The 14567-nt window shown below is 36.1% G+C and overlaps 3 protein-coding genes across 4 annotated transcripts in view; 1 reads left to right on the forward strand and 2 right to left on the reverse strand.

The window, feature by feature from the left end:
* LOC109010050 (BEACH domain-containing protein C2) overlaps positions 1-5474 on the forward strand; it is a 46137-nt gene extending 40663 nt beyond the window's left edge. For both annotated transcript variants that reach the window (XM_018990759.2, XM_018990760.2), the window contains exons 29-32: positions 1441-1810; positions 2666-3441; positions 4192-4314; positions 4997-5474. In XM_018990759.2, coding sequence (XP_018846304.2) covers positions 1441-1810; positions 2666-3441; positions 4192-4314; positions 4997-5074 — 1347 coding nt within the window. In that variant the 3' untranslated portion in view covers positions 5075-5474. The remainder of the gene's footprint in view (positions 1-1440; positions 1811-2665; positions 3442-4191; positions 4315-4996) is intronic.
* A 903-nt stretch (positions 5475-6377) lies between these two features.
* LOC109010046 (cytochrome P450 704C1-like) lies at positions 6378-10293 on the reverse strand. Its single transcript, XM_035683356.1, has 6 exons — positions 9910-10293; positions 9284-9499; positions 8910-9200; positions 8507-8827; positions 8033-8236; positions 6378-6773 (listed from the first exon to the last, which is right to left on the reverse strand). The coding sequence occupies exons 1-6, from the start codon at positions 10213-10215 to the stop codon at positions 6585-6587; spliced, it is 1527 nt and encodes a 508-aa protein (XP_035539249.1). The 5' UTR covers positions 10216-10293; the 3' UTR covers positions 6378-6584.
* Positions 10294-11820: 1527 nt separating this feature from the next.
* LOC108999560 (cytochrome P450 704C1-like) lies at positions 11821-14439 on the reverse strand. The gene is made up of 5 exons (XM_018976464.2): positions 13871-14439; positions 13433-13717; positions 12920-13258; positions 12330-12530; positions 11821-12230 (listed from the first exon to the last, which is right to left on the reverse strand). Exons 1-5 carry the CDS (start codon positions 14390-14392, stop codon positions 12045-12047), a joined length of 1533 nt encoding a protein of 510 aa, XP_018832009.2. The 5' UTR covers positions 14393-14439; the 3' UTR covers positions 11821-12044.
* Between the last annotated feature and the right edge of the window lie 128 nt (positions 14440-14567).

Consider the following 14567-nt stretch of genomic DNA (forward strand, 5'->3'; position numbering starts at 1 on the left):
AAAGATGATGGATGCGTGACAATATTAGAAAGGGTTAGAAATAAAGTAATCTGTTCAAAGGCAGAGGAGGGCCATGTAGGATATTTTGGTTGTGTAACAAGCATCAATTAATGCACGTGTGAGAGAATGATTTAATTTAAGTGGTGTGAAAAGAGGTTGCTGGAAGCTCCTCATCTCAAAAAAACAAAAAGTTGATGGAAGCTTAAAATAACGTATAGAAATAGCAAAGAATGATCGGTTAAATTGGGAGAAGATAGTGTATATGATTTTGGATTAGTTAGAATGGCCTCAATTAATTGACAAGGATTCACAGAGTGAATCTTAATGTGAGGGGGTAGAGACAGTTTGATTTAGCTAACAATATAGGGGGGATATGCCCCCTAAAACTATTTCAGGCTGCGTTTAGATGTTGAGCTAAGATGAGTTTTTTATGAATAGTAGTGAGTTGAGTAGGTGGAGTGAGTTATGTGGGGGCCTATCTAAAATTTGTTTGGATGTTAAAATGAGTTTAGTAATTTGAGAGTTGGGTGTTTGGATGTTAGACTCAACTTAAAATTAGACTGAACTGAGTTGATCTCAGCTGAGTCTTGCAACCAAACGGGCCTCAATCTTTCTTAAGTTTAGAAGCCAGAGCAAGTGCATGTGATCAGATAAGTCTAGTGTAGATGTACGACAAGGTCAGCCAACAATGGGAGTGCGTGAAACCTGTCTTAGAATGTAGACAAGCAAGAGCTCTCCTGATCAAGGAATGGGAGAAAATATGAAATCTTCTTTTACATTACAAGCAAGAGCTCTCATGTGATGCGAGTTCATAAGAAGAAGAGCATTGTGATGAGGATTTTGTAGACATATTCATTTAACAGTGACCATCTAGGAGATGAAGTAAAGAGTTTCTGGTGATCAATTACATGCTGGTTAGCAAAACAATTTACCGGCAGAAGCGCTCGCTTTTCACCAATAGCCTACAATTGATGTGAGTTTTGCCTCTGGAAATGGGTAAAGGTCACAAACTTGTCTGCACTGACCAGATTAAAATTGCTTGTATAAGGATAGTAACCATATCCTTAATATCAATGGCACCCTTTCACTTTAACTCGCATAGACTTCAACTAGAGGGAAGTCTAAAGGGAGGGCATTGTGAAGACCCCCGAATCAAGGGGTTGGGGTTGGGTGTTCGGGTAGAGTTTTAGTTCTACAAGAAACAAGGGGTTGGGGTCGAGTCTGATGTATTTTGGGTTGTTTTTCCACGGACTTTTTGGGTCATTAGGGGCTTTTTGGGTCATTTTGGGCAAGGTGTTTTCTTGTTTACATTCAGTGTACTTGGTTTCTCCTTTTGATATATAGAATTTTTTACTTATAAAAAGAAATATTGACGCTTTTGCTGTCACGGTGTCCAGTTATCTGATGAAAAATAATATGGATTTTAATTTCGCTTGTCAGACCATCTTTCGCAATCCAAATGAAGTCAAACCATATGTAGTTCCAGCACCTGAACGCTGCAATCTACCTGCGGCTGCCATTCATGCTTCTTCAGATTCTGTTGTAATTGTTGACATCAATGCACCAGCAGCACACATTGCACAGCACAAGTGGCAGCCCAACACCCCTGATGGCCAGGGTACACCATTCCTCTTTCAACATGGAAGGGCCTCGGCAAGCTCCACTGGTGGAACACTTATGCGCATGTTTAAAGGACCAGCTGGATCTGGGGCTGATGAGTGGCAATTTCCCCAAGCTCTAGCATTTGCTACTTCTGGGATCAGAAGCTCAGCTATTGTTGCAATTACATGTGACAAAGAAATTATTACTGGTAAGCATCTATAGCTTTCGTGTTTCTTCCTTTAGCTACGTATGTGGGAATTTAACATATCGAGTATAGTGCTTCCCTTTCCCATGAGAAGTCCCTGACTTGATGAAGATCAATTCATTGCCAAATAGACACTTTCCCAAGGTATTCCTTGAGTATTTGTTGGTACATATTTAATCTAATGGTATGATCTTGCTTTTACAACCTTGCTACTCATTCTGTTCTTAGTTCTCTCTGTTCCTGTCTAGAAAAGGCCAATCATGATTTTAATGTTTTCTAACACCTAGGAATATCTGCACCATTGGTGTTGGTTTTAGAAGATTTAGTTTCTCTCGTGCACACCTTTCATCTATATAAAAAGTCATTTCTATCGCTCACAGCACCGGGGGTCTGAAGAATATGAAATCCCTATTAGATGATCCAAGGTTGACTAAAACTATTGATACCACAATGTGCTTTGTTGTGTTACCAGAAAGATGGGGAAAACTGATTGGAGCAGTAAGTTATTCATGATTAATAGGTAGCACTTGTTTTATCAATGGAATTTTTCATTGATAATACCTGGTTGGAGCTGGAAAACTTGTCTCCTAGAAAAAAAGTAACAGCATATCACGTTATCAATCTTTAAGTCACCAGAAGTGCATCATATCATAAAGTCACTAGATGTGCATCATATCATGTTATCAATCTTTCTTTCTACTTCTGTGTAACCAAATTACTTGAGAAGGTGCATTGTCTTTTAGTTGACACCCACCTCCTCCCCCCAGGCACCATTGAATGTGAGGACTGAGGTAAGTATTTGCCTTTTTACTTCTGGATTAACTGATATCCTGTTCTGTACTTTTGTTTTGTAACTAGGTGGACACGCGGATAATAGTATCCACCTAATTTCATCAGATGGAGCAAAGACCTTAGAAACAGCACATGGGCACTGTGCTCCAGTCACTTGCCTTGGTCTTTCACCTGATAGCAATTACCTTGTGACTGGATCCAGGGACACGACAGTATTACTTTGGAGAATACATAGAGTATTTACTTCTCATTCAAGCAACATATCGGAGTCTTCCACTGGGACAGGCACATCAACATCAACCGGCAGTACTACTCTATCAAGCACGTTGTCAGACAAAAGCCGGAGGCGTTGTATCGAAGGTCCCTTGCATGTTCTTCGCGGCCACCACAGGGAAATACTCAGTTGTTGTGTCAGCTCAGATCTTGGAGTTGTTGTTTCATGCTCCCCTTCTTCAGATGTTCTTTTGCATTCTATAAGAAGGGGTCGTTTGATGAGAAGGCTGGCCGGCGTGGAGGCCCATGCTGTCTGCCTTTCATCTAAGGGGGTTGTAATGGCTTGGAATAAATCACTAGAAACTCTCAGTACATTCTCTCTTAATGGGGTTTTGATTGCCAAAGCACCACTTCGTTTCTCTGGCAGTGTCTGTTGCATGGAAATTTCTGTGGACGGGGAGAGTGCTTTAATTGGAATGAACTCATGTTTGGAAAACGATAGCTGGGATTTGAAGTTAAAGAAGCCTGGGACTGAAGACCTTGATCTAGATTCAGATGAAACTGCAAAAAATAACAGATTGTATATTCCATCACCTTCAATTTGCTTCCTGGATCTGCATACTCTTAAGGTATGAGACATAGATAAAATATTTCACTGGTTAGTACATAAAGAACGTTTGAAAATAATCTGAGTAAACAACAATGTCAAATCAGGCTGCCCCTTGCCTTGAAAGAATTCACTTGTGGCCACCAGCTCTCCCAAAATAAGGGGAGATCTGCTTCTTACTGCTCACGGAAACATCCAACCTATATTGCTTCCTTAAAAGGAAAAGTGGACTTGGCTCAACCATAACCAAATTCTTCTGGGGGGAATTTGACAGGAGACCTTAGGGGAAGTGCACCAGGATTTGGGTCTAGTATCCATCATTTTGTCCTTCTATATACTACCAGTAATAACCACATAGGTAGCTCATGTTAGTTGAAACCTGGTTGGTACTTTTAGGTGCTGGGTGTTGTTGAGATACAGGAACTCCACTAAATTGTTGAATATTTCAATCTTTTTCTTCCACGCAATACGATGGGTTGAGATCTAGTTTGCATAAAACTTAGGTTGCCTCTACATTGGATTTCTGCAAATATTTATAATATTCGTGTGACGAAACAGAACATAATGGCTCGGGGTCTTTATCCTCTCTGTTGTGCTCAGTCTTTACCTCTTGTGCATTCTTCTTCTCTGTTCTGCTCTTTGTTTACATCTTGCACATGTGTCTTACAGCCAGCATGTCAGAAGCATCACTATGCGAGGTAGTGATGTTTAACATGGTGTCATAAGTTGGTTTGCTCCTGCCCCACTAACAGGCAATTACTTGATCCTTCAGGTATCTCATATAATGAAGCTGGGAGAAGGACAAGATATTACTGCCCTGGCTCTAAATAAGGATAACACAAATCTTTTGGTGTCAACTGCAGATAGACAGTTGATAGTATTCACCGATCCAGCTGTAAGTTAAATGTTCCGTTACTCTTTGTATTTGGGGTCTATTCATTGTACATTTGTATTTGTTATTGCTTAAAAAATCACAGAGTACTTAGAAAGATATTCCCAGAGCAATATGTACTGTTTGAGCTTGGAAATTTCTGACCCCCCCCCCCCCCAAAAAAAAAAAAAACACTAGTTGATAGGATAAACGCATCCTCAATTGTTCTGTTAAATCTTCTTTTATTTGCTTAATTGAACAATTTATAATTACTAATGACAATGCTAACAACCTGCTAGTGCTGTCAGTCTTGTCCGGCGACTGGCAATGGTTAACCCACTTGGGCGGGAGCCAATTTTGAGTCTGTTTGAGACTCAGTAATCTGGCTCATTGAGTCTAGTAACAGATCAATCTGTTTGGTTTCTTACTTCTGTTCCATTATAGTCTGATTCTCATAATTGCACATTGATTTACTCTATCAGATAACTTTCCTGTTTCAGGTAAAGTTATTTAGTTAAAATTAATATTTAGCTTTCTAAAACTGGATTTGAAGAAAAGAATTAACATTTTGCTGGCAAAAGAGAATCTCTCTTTTAATATGAACAGGTTTTAATCGCTAACAATGGCCAAGGGCTGATGATTATGATTTAAAATGCATATTTCTGATTCCAAACCTTGTGATGACTCTTTTGCTGTTCGCTTGCAGTTGAGTTTGAAAGTGTTGGATCACATGCTCAAGCTTGGTTGGGAAGGCGATGGGCTCAGCCCTCTTATGAAGTCGTAGGTGTAGGCCATTGAATTTTTTGAGTCACCGGAAAAATGAACACAGGAGACAAAAGTGAATACTATTATGCCACGTGGACAGATATTGCAAGGGACATATGTTGGCTGCCTTGCTCAAAATCAAGTCAATTTCATGACCTAGTTTTGAAGCTGTCTATGTGGGTGTAACCATAAAATTAGAATACCAGAATATGCAGAAGAGAGAGAGTGCCAGGTTATTAGATTTACTGCAGGCTTTGTCTTTAGTTTATTATTCGGTTGAATAAAAAGTACGCTGTCATTGAGATTTGTGAGCTCTAAAGCTTTTGACATCAGAGCTGTTCATTTTTGTCCCGTCGACTTTTTTGGTAGAAAATCGGAATGAAAATATCGTGATACAGGGTTCTTTGTATTCCTTTCCATCGAAGCTTCCCCAAACCCATTAATTCCGTTGACGGAGAATTGAATAGCTTTCACGAATAGACCACCGGTCTTTTAACTGTCAAGTGGTGTCTGATCTCTTCCTCTTGAACCCCAGTGGGAGGTGGGTGGCTTTTTCTATTTTCAGCTATGGACCTTATGTTTCCATTTGATTAAAAATGAAAGAAAATAATAAGTTGATTGAAATCGTATCTCACACGTGTCTCCATCCTACTCTTATCACACGTGTTGGTGTGACATTGTCCCATTAGATCATATCTCGTATTTTTTTTTAGTAATACTATATATAATCATAGAATGTACAAGCGTTGTGCAGTCGCTTTGAAAAAAAGTAGAGTTCACTATTAAAAAATTAATTTCTATTCATGTGGATTCGATATTTATTCACTTTTTTAAAAGTGATTGTACGATGTTTGTAGATTCACAACTGCAACTATCATATTTTTAGATAGCATATTGATGAATAATTTCATATCAACACAGTAGGATAGGGATATAATACATAACATTTTTCTATATAATTATCTAATGAAGCTGCATAATCAATTTGCTTTCCTTTTTCTCCCAAGAGAGAAATGGTAATTGTGGCATAATTCTTTGCAAGGACGTGAGGACTGGTCCGGTAAGTCAGGCCTGAATTGTAAAGTCCAAGCCTGCCCAACGAGGATGGGCCTCATGCCTAAACTGGGCCTCAGAACCCAGGTTCAGCTTCCTCCATTTTTCTCTCGAGTACCGCTATTATTGGTTTCAGCGTAATGAACATCATCCCATCATTGTTCTTCATGATTATGGTCTGTGGGTCTGTACCTCTTGATTTTTGTTATCAATGACAGCCAAGGCAAAAACTAAATTTGTAGCATCAGTTTCTTAGCCTTAGCCTTCAATAATGCATACACCTATATATAAACATCATTATTTAAGGAGAAATGAGTAAAACCCATTGTCATTCAGTTAACTTATCAATACAACAAGCTCCTACCTAGCATTGTTTTTCTTTGTATTACGCTATATTTTCTCTCTTTCAATCGGGCATTTTAGACAGATGATGCTTCTCACATAATTGAAAAGTTTTTATTTCTCTGCTTACCGAGCTAATTTCCATTTCTGTGGAAGACGCGAACGTCAAGACCTCCATCGATGTGAAGATTGATCATTGTCCTGTAATTGACTGTTTTATTTTCATCACTCATTTTGAACTGGAAACAGCCTAACAAGACAGCCGAGAAGATCTTCATATTCCTGTAGGCAAACTCTTTCCCAAGACAGATTCGTGGGCCCGCCTGTGAACCGGTAGAAATTTTTATTAGATTCTGTTCAAAAGCATAGTAAAGGTTTCTACAGAAAAATGTGGGTTCGCATATAAAAGGTCAATATGTTGGCATCTTCTCCAGGGCCGGCTCTTTCATTAACACCCCCAAAAAAAATATTCAGTATAATTTTTTAAATAAAAAAAATATCTAATTAAAAAAATTAATTAACTCGATGAGAACATCAAAAATATCTATTATGTAATTATTAGTTTTGAAAGTATCTCACGTAATAATTACTTATAGTAGTCTCCTTCTAAGAATAGATTTCTTTTTTTGTCATTATTAGTTTACTATATAATGTAAAAATTATAAATAGTAAAATCTAATTTTCGGGTGTTCATAAAAAATTTTGTATAATTCTTTGTAGCGGCAAAGGGCCCACTTTTCCCAAATGTATAGGTTAGTTATATAACTTTATTGACAAAGATGATTATAATTGCTTTTATAACTCATTTGGATATTAAGAATATATCAAGATATATGTGAATATGAATAAAATAGTTTGTGAATGATAGTGAAATAATTTGAGTTAAGATATTTTATTAAATTTTAAAAAATGAGAGAAAAAAAGTAGAATTTAAGAACATCTGAGAATAGCGGAGAACAGTTATGTTCCCAAGGGCCCCAAGAGTCTAAAGTATGTCTTGTAAAACTAGGTTTGATAAAATCTTCTCTAAATCAAAAATTTTCTAATAAAGGTTAAGTCAGTTATTAGTTGAAAATGTAGTATAAAATTTTAATCGATAAATTTACTTTGCCAAACGATAGGAATTATTTTTAAATAAAAATGTAATGTAAAAATTAAAATTAAAATATTTAATTTTACTTTAAAAAAAAAAAAAGGAGGCCTCAATCAAAATTTTAGACTTAGGCCCGGAACCTATTGAGCCGGCCCTGATCTATTGTTACTTCAAAGGCATTTCAACATTTTTTCCAAAAGGTCAAAAGATATGCCTGTAATGAAGATGAGCTTGAAGCATAAACTTCTCGAAATGTAAAAGCTGTAGAAGATTTTTTTTCCCCCCCTTCAAAACTCCAATTTTATTTAATAACCTCACTGTTCTCATGAAATCATTTTCAATGTCAATTTCATTTCCTTAGGTTCATGTGCTGACTGATCTTGTGAGAAGGGAAGTGTTAGGAAATATAATTCAAATGATTAAATCCACTATTAAGTTTTTGGGAGAATCAGGGGCTTAACAGAATATCCCAACTGAGTTTGTGCTAACCTGGAAGGCCGTAAACTTGAAAGGGCTCTCTGGTTGGAAAATTCCATCCTCATTGAGCCATCTCTCTGGTTTGAATTCCAGGGCATCATCACCCCATATGAATTTCATCCTGCCCATTGCATAAGGTTGGTAAGCTACCATATCTCCTTTCTTCACATTGTAGCCATCTGGTAGAGTATCATCAGAAAAGCAAATCTTTGTATCCTGTAAGCAAAAAACCAAAAAAAAAAAAAAAAAAAAAGGGGTTAGGCTTGGATAATGATAAAACCACTGGGAATAGCAGCTGTCAGAAGTTGGGAAACAATTGTAATTAACTTGCTGTTGTAGAAAGCCAAAAACAATGGTAACTCTCACTCTATCACCACTCACATACTGGTTTCAAAGAGAAATTATACCAGAAAAGAGCATTTGTGGTAGTATTTACAGACGCAACCATTTAGTGGTTATGATTCATATAGTTGATATTCTCATTACCACAGGAACTGCAGGATAGAGTCTGAGAGTTTCAGTAATTGCCGCATGTAGAAAATTCATCTTTTCTAGAGCTTCTTCACCAATAGCGGCAGCAAAATCAGCATAGTTTGAGATATCTTTATTGGTGGTAGCTTCCTTCACTTCTTTTACAATTTTTTCTTGCACGGCAGGATGCTTACAGAGCATGTAAATAAACCAAGAAATGGTGGCTGCAGTCGTGTCTTTGCCAGCTATGATGAAGTTAAGAATTATATCTCTCAAGTATGTTGGATCATCCCCTGTCACTCGTAGAAATCTTGACAAGATGTCTTCTCTCTTTATCTGCATTGCACACGCTATGAGAAATTTATCTTATGGCTGGACAATCAATTAAAGATAGAAACTCTTAGCTATTGTCACTCACGGAAGATTCATCCTTTGAGTTCTTCATTTGCTCAATCTTGTTGTGTATCAGCTTAAACACAAAATCATTAACAATTTTGGTACTTTTCTTTAAGGTGGCCTCTGATCCAATATTTAGAAACTTCTTGATTCTCCAAAAGATATCAACGTAACGAAAAACGGTCATTGAGCTCGAATCATCAAACGCATTGCTGAAATTCCTTCCTTCTTCATTTGATCCACACATGCTGTCTAACTCGATTCCAAATGCAACTTGGAACAGTGAATCCAGGATTGATTTCATCAATAGATCCTACATGAATAATTAGAACTTGTCAACAAGTAACCTCATATGGAATTAGTCATTTCGTGAACATTGACATGTCCAAAACTCACTTGAATATCGATGATCCGGTTGGAAGTTGCTGCTTCAGACACTATATGAGCCAGTTTTACAGCACTTTTCCTGAAGACCTCACTGCTAAAGTCCCTTAACACCCTTGTGGAGAACTCATGACTTGATATCTTCCTCTGTTGGCGCCACTTTTCACCATCGACTGTGAAAATCCCATCTCCTAGAAGGTCCTTCAGCATGACGTAGTTATAACATCCCTGCACAAGGTTTCAAAGAACAAAACAAACAAGTCTTCAATCCTAATAATTTACTTCATGGTTTGGACCTTTTCCCAAAAATTGAAATTCAATCCTCGTAGAAACCATAGTACAAGATACTCAGTGCTCGAGGAAAACGCCTACCAAAAACTAGATTTGACTCGAAACTAAAATAATTTACCCCACTAAACAGAAGTGGACCTAGAAGAATTCACACTAATCTGCATGGAAAATTGATTGGTGTAAATTAATTTTCCGAATCATTCTTATTCCTTTCAGATTACATGATCTATAATTTTATCGAGATATTCTGCGTCATAACTCTCCAAAATAAAAATAAAGACTAAAAAGAAAGAATCTTCATATTAGGATGTTCTGAATTCTGAACTAGCTAGAGATAAGGGATATACCTTGCCATAATTGTCGAAATTAGTTTTGAGTATGTACTCGACATTTGCTGGGTCCGCAGTATAAATCTCGTTCCTAAAAGGGCTGAGAAGCCTGTATGTCCTGTACTTTCCGGCAAGGTCAGTCATATAGTGGTGCAACCTGTGGAAGTTGAGGAGCTGATTAAATGTGGTTCCGGCAATAGGATGGTACTTCTTCTTTCTCTTATCTTTCTTCATTTTCCTTGCTAGAATCTGGACACCCAGGAAAGAAACGATAATAGCCAAAGCGGCGGAGGACATGGCCATGGGATTCGAGAGGAAATCCATGGATGGAGCCGGAGGGAGGTCGTATCGTGGGAGTACTCGAAGTGTGCCTGAAGAGGGAAGTTGCCGGTTTCGGCTTCGTTACCTAACTTCTATCGACTCTTCTCAATTTATTATTATAATTTTTTTAAATTTAATATAAAATATAATAAATAATTTAATTTTTTAAAATTTTAAAATAATAATAATATTAAAAAATAATATTCTAATAATATTTTATCATCTCAATTCAATTCAACTCAACTCATTTCAATATTCAAATACAATCGAAAGATTTTCATTTTAAATTTTAAGTCATAATATTCGTCACGCTTCACATTTCATATTTTTTTAAAATTTGTTTCTAAGTTTAATTTGTTTTAATTATTTTAAATTTTTTATTCATTATTTATATAATAAAAATTTAAAAAAAAAATAAGGACATTGTAAAGATTTTTTATTTCGTTTACAAAGCTAATATCCATACTGATACTGTAGACGTAGATTAGTGAACATGTCATGTCATCCTGTGTGGTTTGGATAATGTCAGGGTGTGTCTCTTAAACAGTGGCTTCTAGAAGAGATATCCCTTAAACGATAATTATTTAAAGAAAATTGTTAAATTTACTTTAAAAAAATTTTATTTTTTTATATATCAGTTATTAATATATTAAAAATTATAAAATTTAATTTTTAAAAAATTTATTAAAATAAATATTATAAATAAAAATATAAATAAAACTGTAAATATTTATAGTAATATTCTTATTTAAAATATATCTTATTAACAATTATATTATTATATTTGATAAGTAATAAATAAGAAAAAAATAATTAGTGCACAATGATTTATTAAAGTTATTTAATTTTGATGAATTTAAAATCTGAAAAATAATAAGAGTTTTAATAAATAATTGTGTAAAAATTATATAACGATTTGGTAAATGTCATTTTCTATAAATTGGGATAGCCTCAAATTGCATTTTATTACCAATGGGTCATAGAAAAATTGTATGTGCAGACTTTTTATTAAATGACAAAAAATATTATTTTAAAAGAAATAATTTTGTAATTTTAAAAAATTACAAAGATAAAATTATCTAGGCTACTTAGCATTGCTTTGGACCATAACTTATTTTTTTTAGAAAAATAATGCTATTATACTTCCTCAATTTATCTCCTCAATCGTTCATATATTTAATTTTTTTTAATGGTTAAGAAAGTAATTATTAATATATTTAAATTTTTTTATTTTTTTAAAATATTTAAATATGTTTAAAAAATATTTTTAAAAATTATATAATTTATAATGAACGGCATAATGAGCAGGCAACTGCAGCGGCAGAGTAGCACCTCTATTCTTAAAAACGTGCCGTTCACGGTTGAGTGCACTGCACCTTTCATTTCATTAGGATAGAAGATACAGACTTATAAATATAAATATTTAATAGAATAATCTAGGAGTCAACAATCCCTATCGTCCACTCCAACTCGTTATCCTCTTGTTGAATGCTGTTAATAACTTAATGGAGACTTGATTTGCTGACAATAATGATGCAATTGTACTGTAAATTCTAATATTTTTCATAATCTTTTCACTCTTTTTCATTAATTGATAAAGCCAATAAATAAACACACAGATAAAACAGAATAATTCCAACCTTCTAATTCTCCCATATTACTGTAAGAAATAACTCTATTTTAAAATTTCTACACTACATACCATTCACGTGATATAATTTCATTTAAAAGATAAATTTTAAAATTTAAATTTTATAAATCAAATTATATCACGTGAAATTCAATTATTGTTACACAGCAAAAGATAAAAGGAGTTCGTAAGCAGGAGTTCACTATTCTGTCCTAGAAATTGCACAAACAGGGAGGCCTCCATCAATGTGAAGTGTGAACATCGTCCTGTAGGTAACATTTTTGGTAGCATCAGCTAGTTTGAATCGGAAGAAGCGAAGAAGAGCAATAGAAACTATTTTCATCTGCCTGTAAGCAAAGTCCTTCCCCAGACACATTCGAGGACCGGCCTGCACATCAAAAGCATGGGTGAAAAAATATTAGAGATTGTTGCTGGATAGACAGACATGTTCATCATCTGCAATAACTTATATAAAGATGATACAGACATGAAATGCTATGAATTTGAACGGTGATTCGGGCTGAAAGATCCCATTTTTTAGCCATCTTTCGGGTCGGAACTCCTCTGCATCTTCTCCCCAAATATAAGGCATCCTGCCCATTGCATAGGCCATGTAATATACCCCATCCCCTTTTCTTAGTCTATATCCATCAGGAAGTGTGTCATCCATTTCTGTACACCTTCCATCCTTCAAATACACCAAAGAGACCTCGTTACCAACTATACAAAGGTATAACATTCATATATACTTTAAAGCCTAAATGGAAGAGAAAATAGACACATGAAGTAGACCGTACAACATATATTAAGATTTAAATCTGCCTGAGAAATTCAGGTCTATATTTCTCTTACTTCAGGTCTAATATTTGGATAAGAATTATAAGTGATTCAAGTCATATAATGATTGACATGAAGTGAAATGATGAGCAGGTGAGGGGAAAAAAACAAGGAAAGGCAGAGGAAATTTGTATAGAAACCTGTAACCAAACTGTATATTAATGAAACAAGTAGTAGCAGGTAGTAAAATTGGTGCCTAACACTAAAAATGAATAAAGTTGAACTTTTCGGGTTAATTACCACTGGAACTGCAGGGTATAACCTCAAGGTCTCTGTCAATGCGGCATGAAGATAATGCATATGATCCAGTGTTGCATCAGTTATATTCTCCACGAACTCATCCACATTAGCTCCTTCGCCATGGCGACCAGTGACATCTCTCACTTCTTGTGCAATTTTTTCTTGAATTAGAGGGTTCTTGCAGAGCATAAAGATGAACCATGAGAGAGTATTTGCACTCGAATCTTTGCCGGCTATCATGAAATTCAGAATTATGTCCCGTAGATATTGATCATTCATTATCTCTGGTTGCCTTGTGCTCTCCACCAAGAACCTTGAAAGTATGTCCTCCTTTTCATCCTGGAAATCAGCAAACAAGTTTTCAAGATTAAGCTAAAATGAACATTCCCTGATTAACAAAAGCACATGATCTTGTTGTACCAAATTGGAAGGTTAATTTCAAACTATTACTTCTCACAGGAACAAATATTTCCAGAAATTGAAAAATGGAAGTGTTGAAACTTTGGAACTCACGCAATCTCGTTGCACTGCCAGCAGTTTCCTCTTGGTCCTAATCACTTCGTGCACAAAATCGTTGATAATTTTGATGTTCTTCTTAAGGACAGCCTCGCACCCAACGTTAAGAAACCTCTTCAACTTCCAGAATGGATCGACATAGCGCCAATAGACCAAAGCATTTGAATCATCAAAAGCCTTCATGAAAGCAATTCCCTCCTTGCTCGACCCCTCCAAGCAATTCAGTTCTACCCCGAACCCTACTTTGAATATGGAATCCAAAGTGCATCTCATTAGTATGTCCTACGTACAAATTAAAAAGAAGCCATATTAGAACAACAGGAATTAATCATAGGACTTCGTGTCAAGTTCTCATGCGTTTCAGTCGAAAGGCTGTTTTGGACATCCTTTGTTCATCCTCCTGCAGTAATATTGCATGCTTTTCAGGTCACTAACCTGCATATCAAAGGCAAGGCCAGCATCCGATAACTTAGAAACGGCTCTAACCAACTTAGCAGCATTTCTTTTGAACACAGAACAGCTGAAATTTCTAAGCACTCTCGTGGAGAACTCAAAGCTCGCAAGCTTCCTCTGCTGCCGCCACTTCTCCCCGTCCACAATGAATATCCCCTGGCCAAAGAGATCAGTGCTAATATCCTGATTATGCTCACCTTTCGAGTACTTGTCGAAGTTGGTTTTTAGTATATGCTCGATATTTTGTATGTCCGTCGTGTATATCTCGCTTTGTCCAGGAGTGAGGAGCCGGAAGGTCCGCTGTTTCTTGGCAGATTCTGTTTGGTGGTCGTAGAGTTTGTTGAAGTATAAGAGTTGATGGAAGACAGTACCATGCACGGGAGGGTAGTTCTGGTTCGTGACGGATTTTCCGGTGAAGGTTCTGATCAGGAGAACAGATAAGGTTAGGATGACAAAGAGTAGCGAAAAGGCTATGAAAGTCAAGACAACGGAGAGGATATCCATCTTTGGTTTTGTGGCTCCAGGGACGTTTGTAGCTATTCACATATATACACAATATGAATCTATGACGCATATATATAGATAAGGAAGTCTCTTTCTAATACTTAAAGGGGAAGCAATTACAGGTAAGATTCATTTTGTAAGCAAAGGACGTGATTAGTTAAACTTGTTAATCACC

Source organism: Juglans regia, chromosome 12 (genome assembly GCF_001411555.2).
Source record: "Juglans regia cultivar Chandler chromosome 12, Walnut 2.0, whole genome shotgun sequence".
Classification (NCBI taxonomy): Eukaryota; Viridiplantae; Streptophyta; class Magnoliopsida; order Fagales; family Juglandaceae; genus Juglans; species Juglans regia.

Excerpts from the sequence above, each read along its gene's own strand:
- LOC109010046 (XM_035683356.1), bottom strand. The coding sequence starts at position 10,215 with ATGGATTTCCTCTCGAATCCCATGGCCATGTCCTCCGCCGCTTTGGCT. Across the intron at positions 8,828-8,909 it reads ACTCAAAGGATGAATCTTCC|ATAAAGAGAGAAGACATCTT; the intron begins GTGAGTGACAAT and ends TGTGCAATGCAG. Across the intron at positions 8,237-8,506 it reads TCTATCCTGCAGTTCCTGTG|GATACAAAGATTTGCTTTTC; the intron begins GTAATGAGAATA and ends TTTTGCTTACAG.
- LOC108999560 (XM_018976464.2), bottom strand. The coding sequence starts at position 14,392 with ATGGATATCCTCTCCGTTGTCTTGACTTTCATAGCCTTTTCGCTACTC. Across the intron at positions 13,718-13,870 it reads GCCTTGCCTTTGATATGCAG|GACATACTAATGAGATGCAC; the intron begins GTTAGTGACCTG and ends ATTTGTACGTAG. Across the intron at positions 12,531-12,919 it reads TATACCCTGCAGTTCCAGTG|GATGGAAGGTGTACAGAAAT; the intron begins GTAATTAACCCG and ends GTGTATTTGAAG.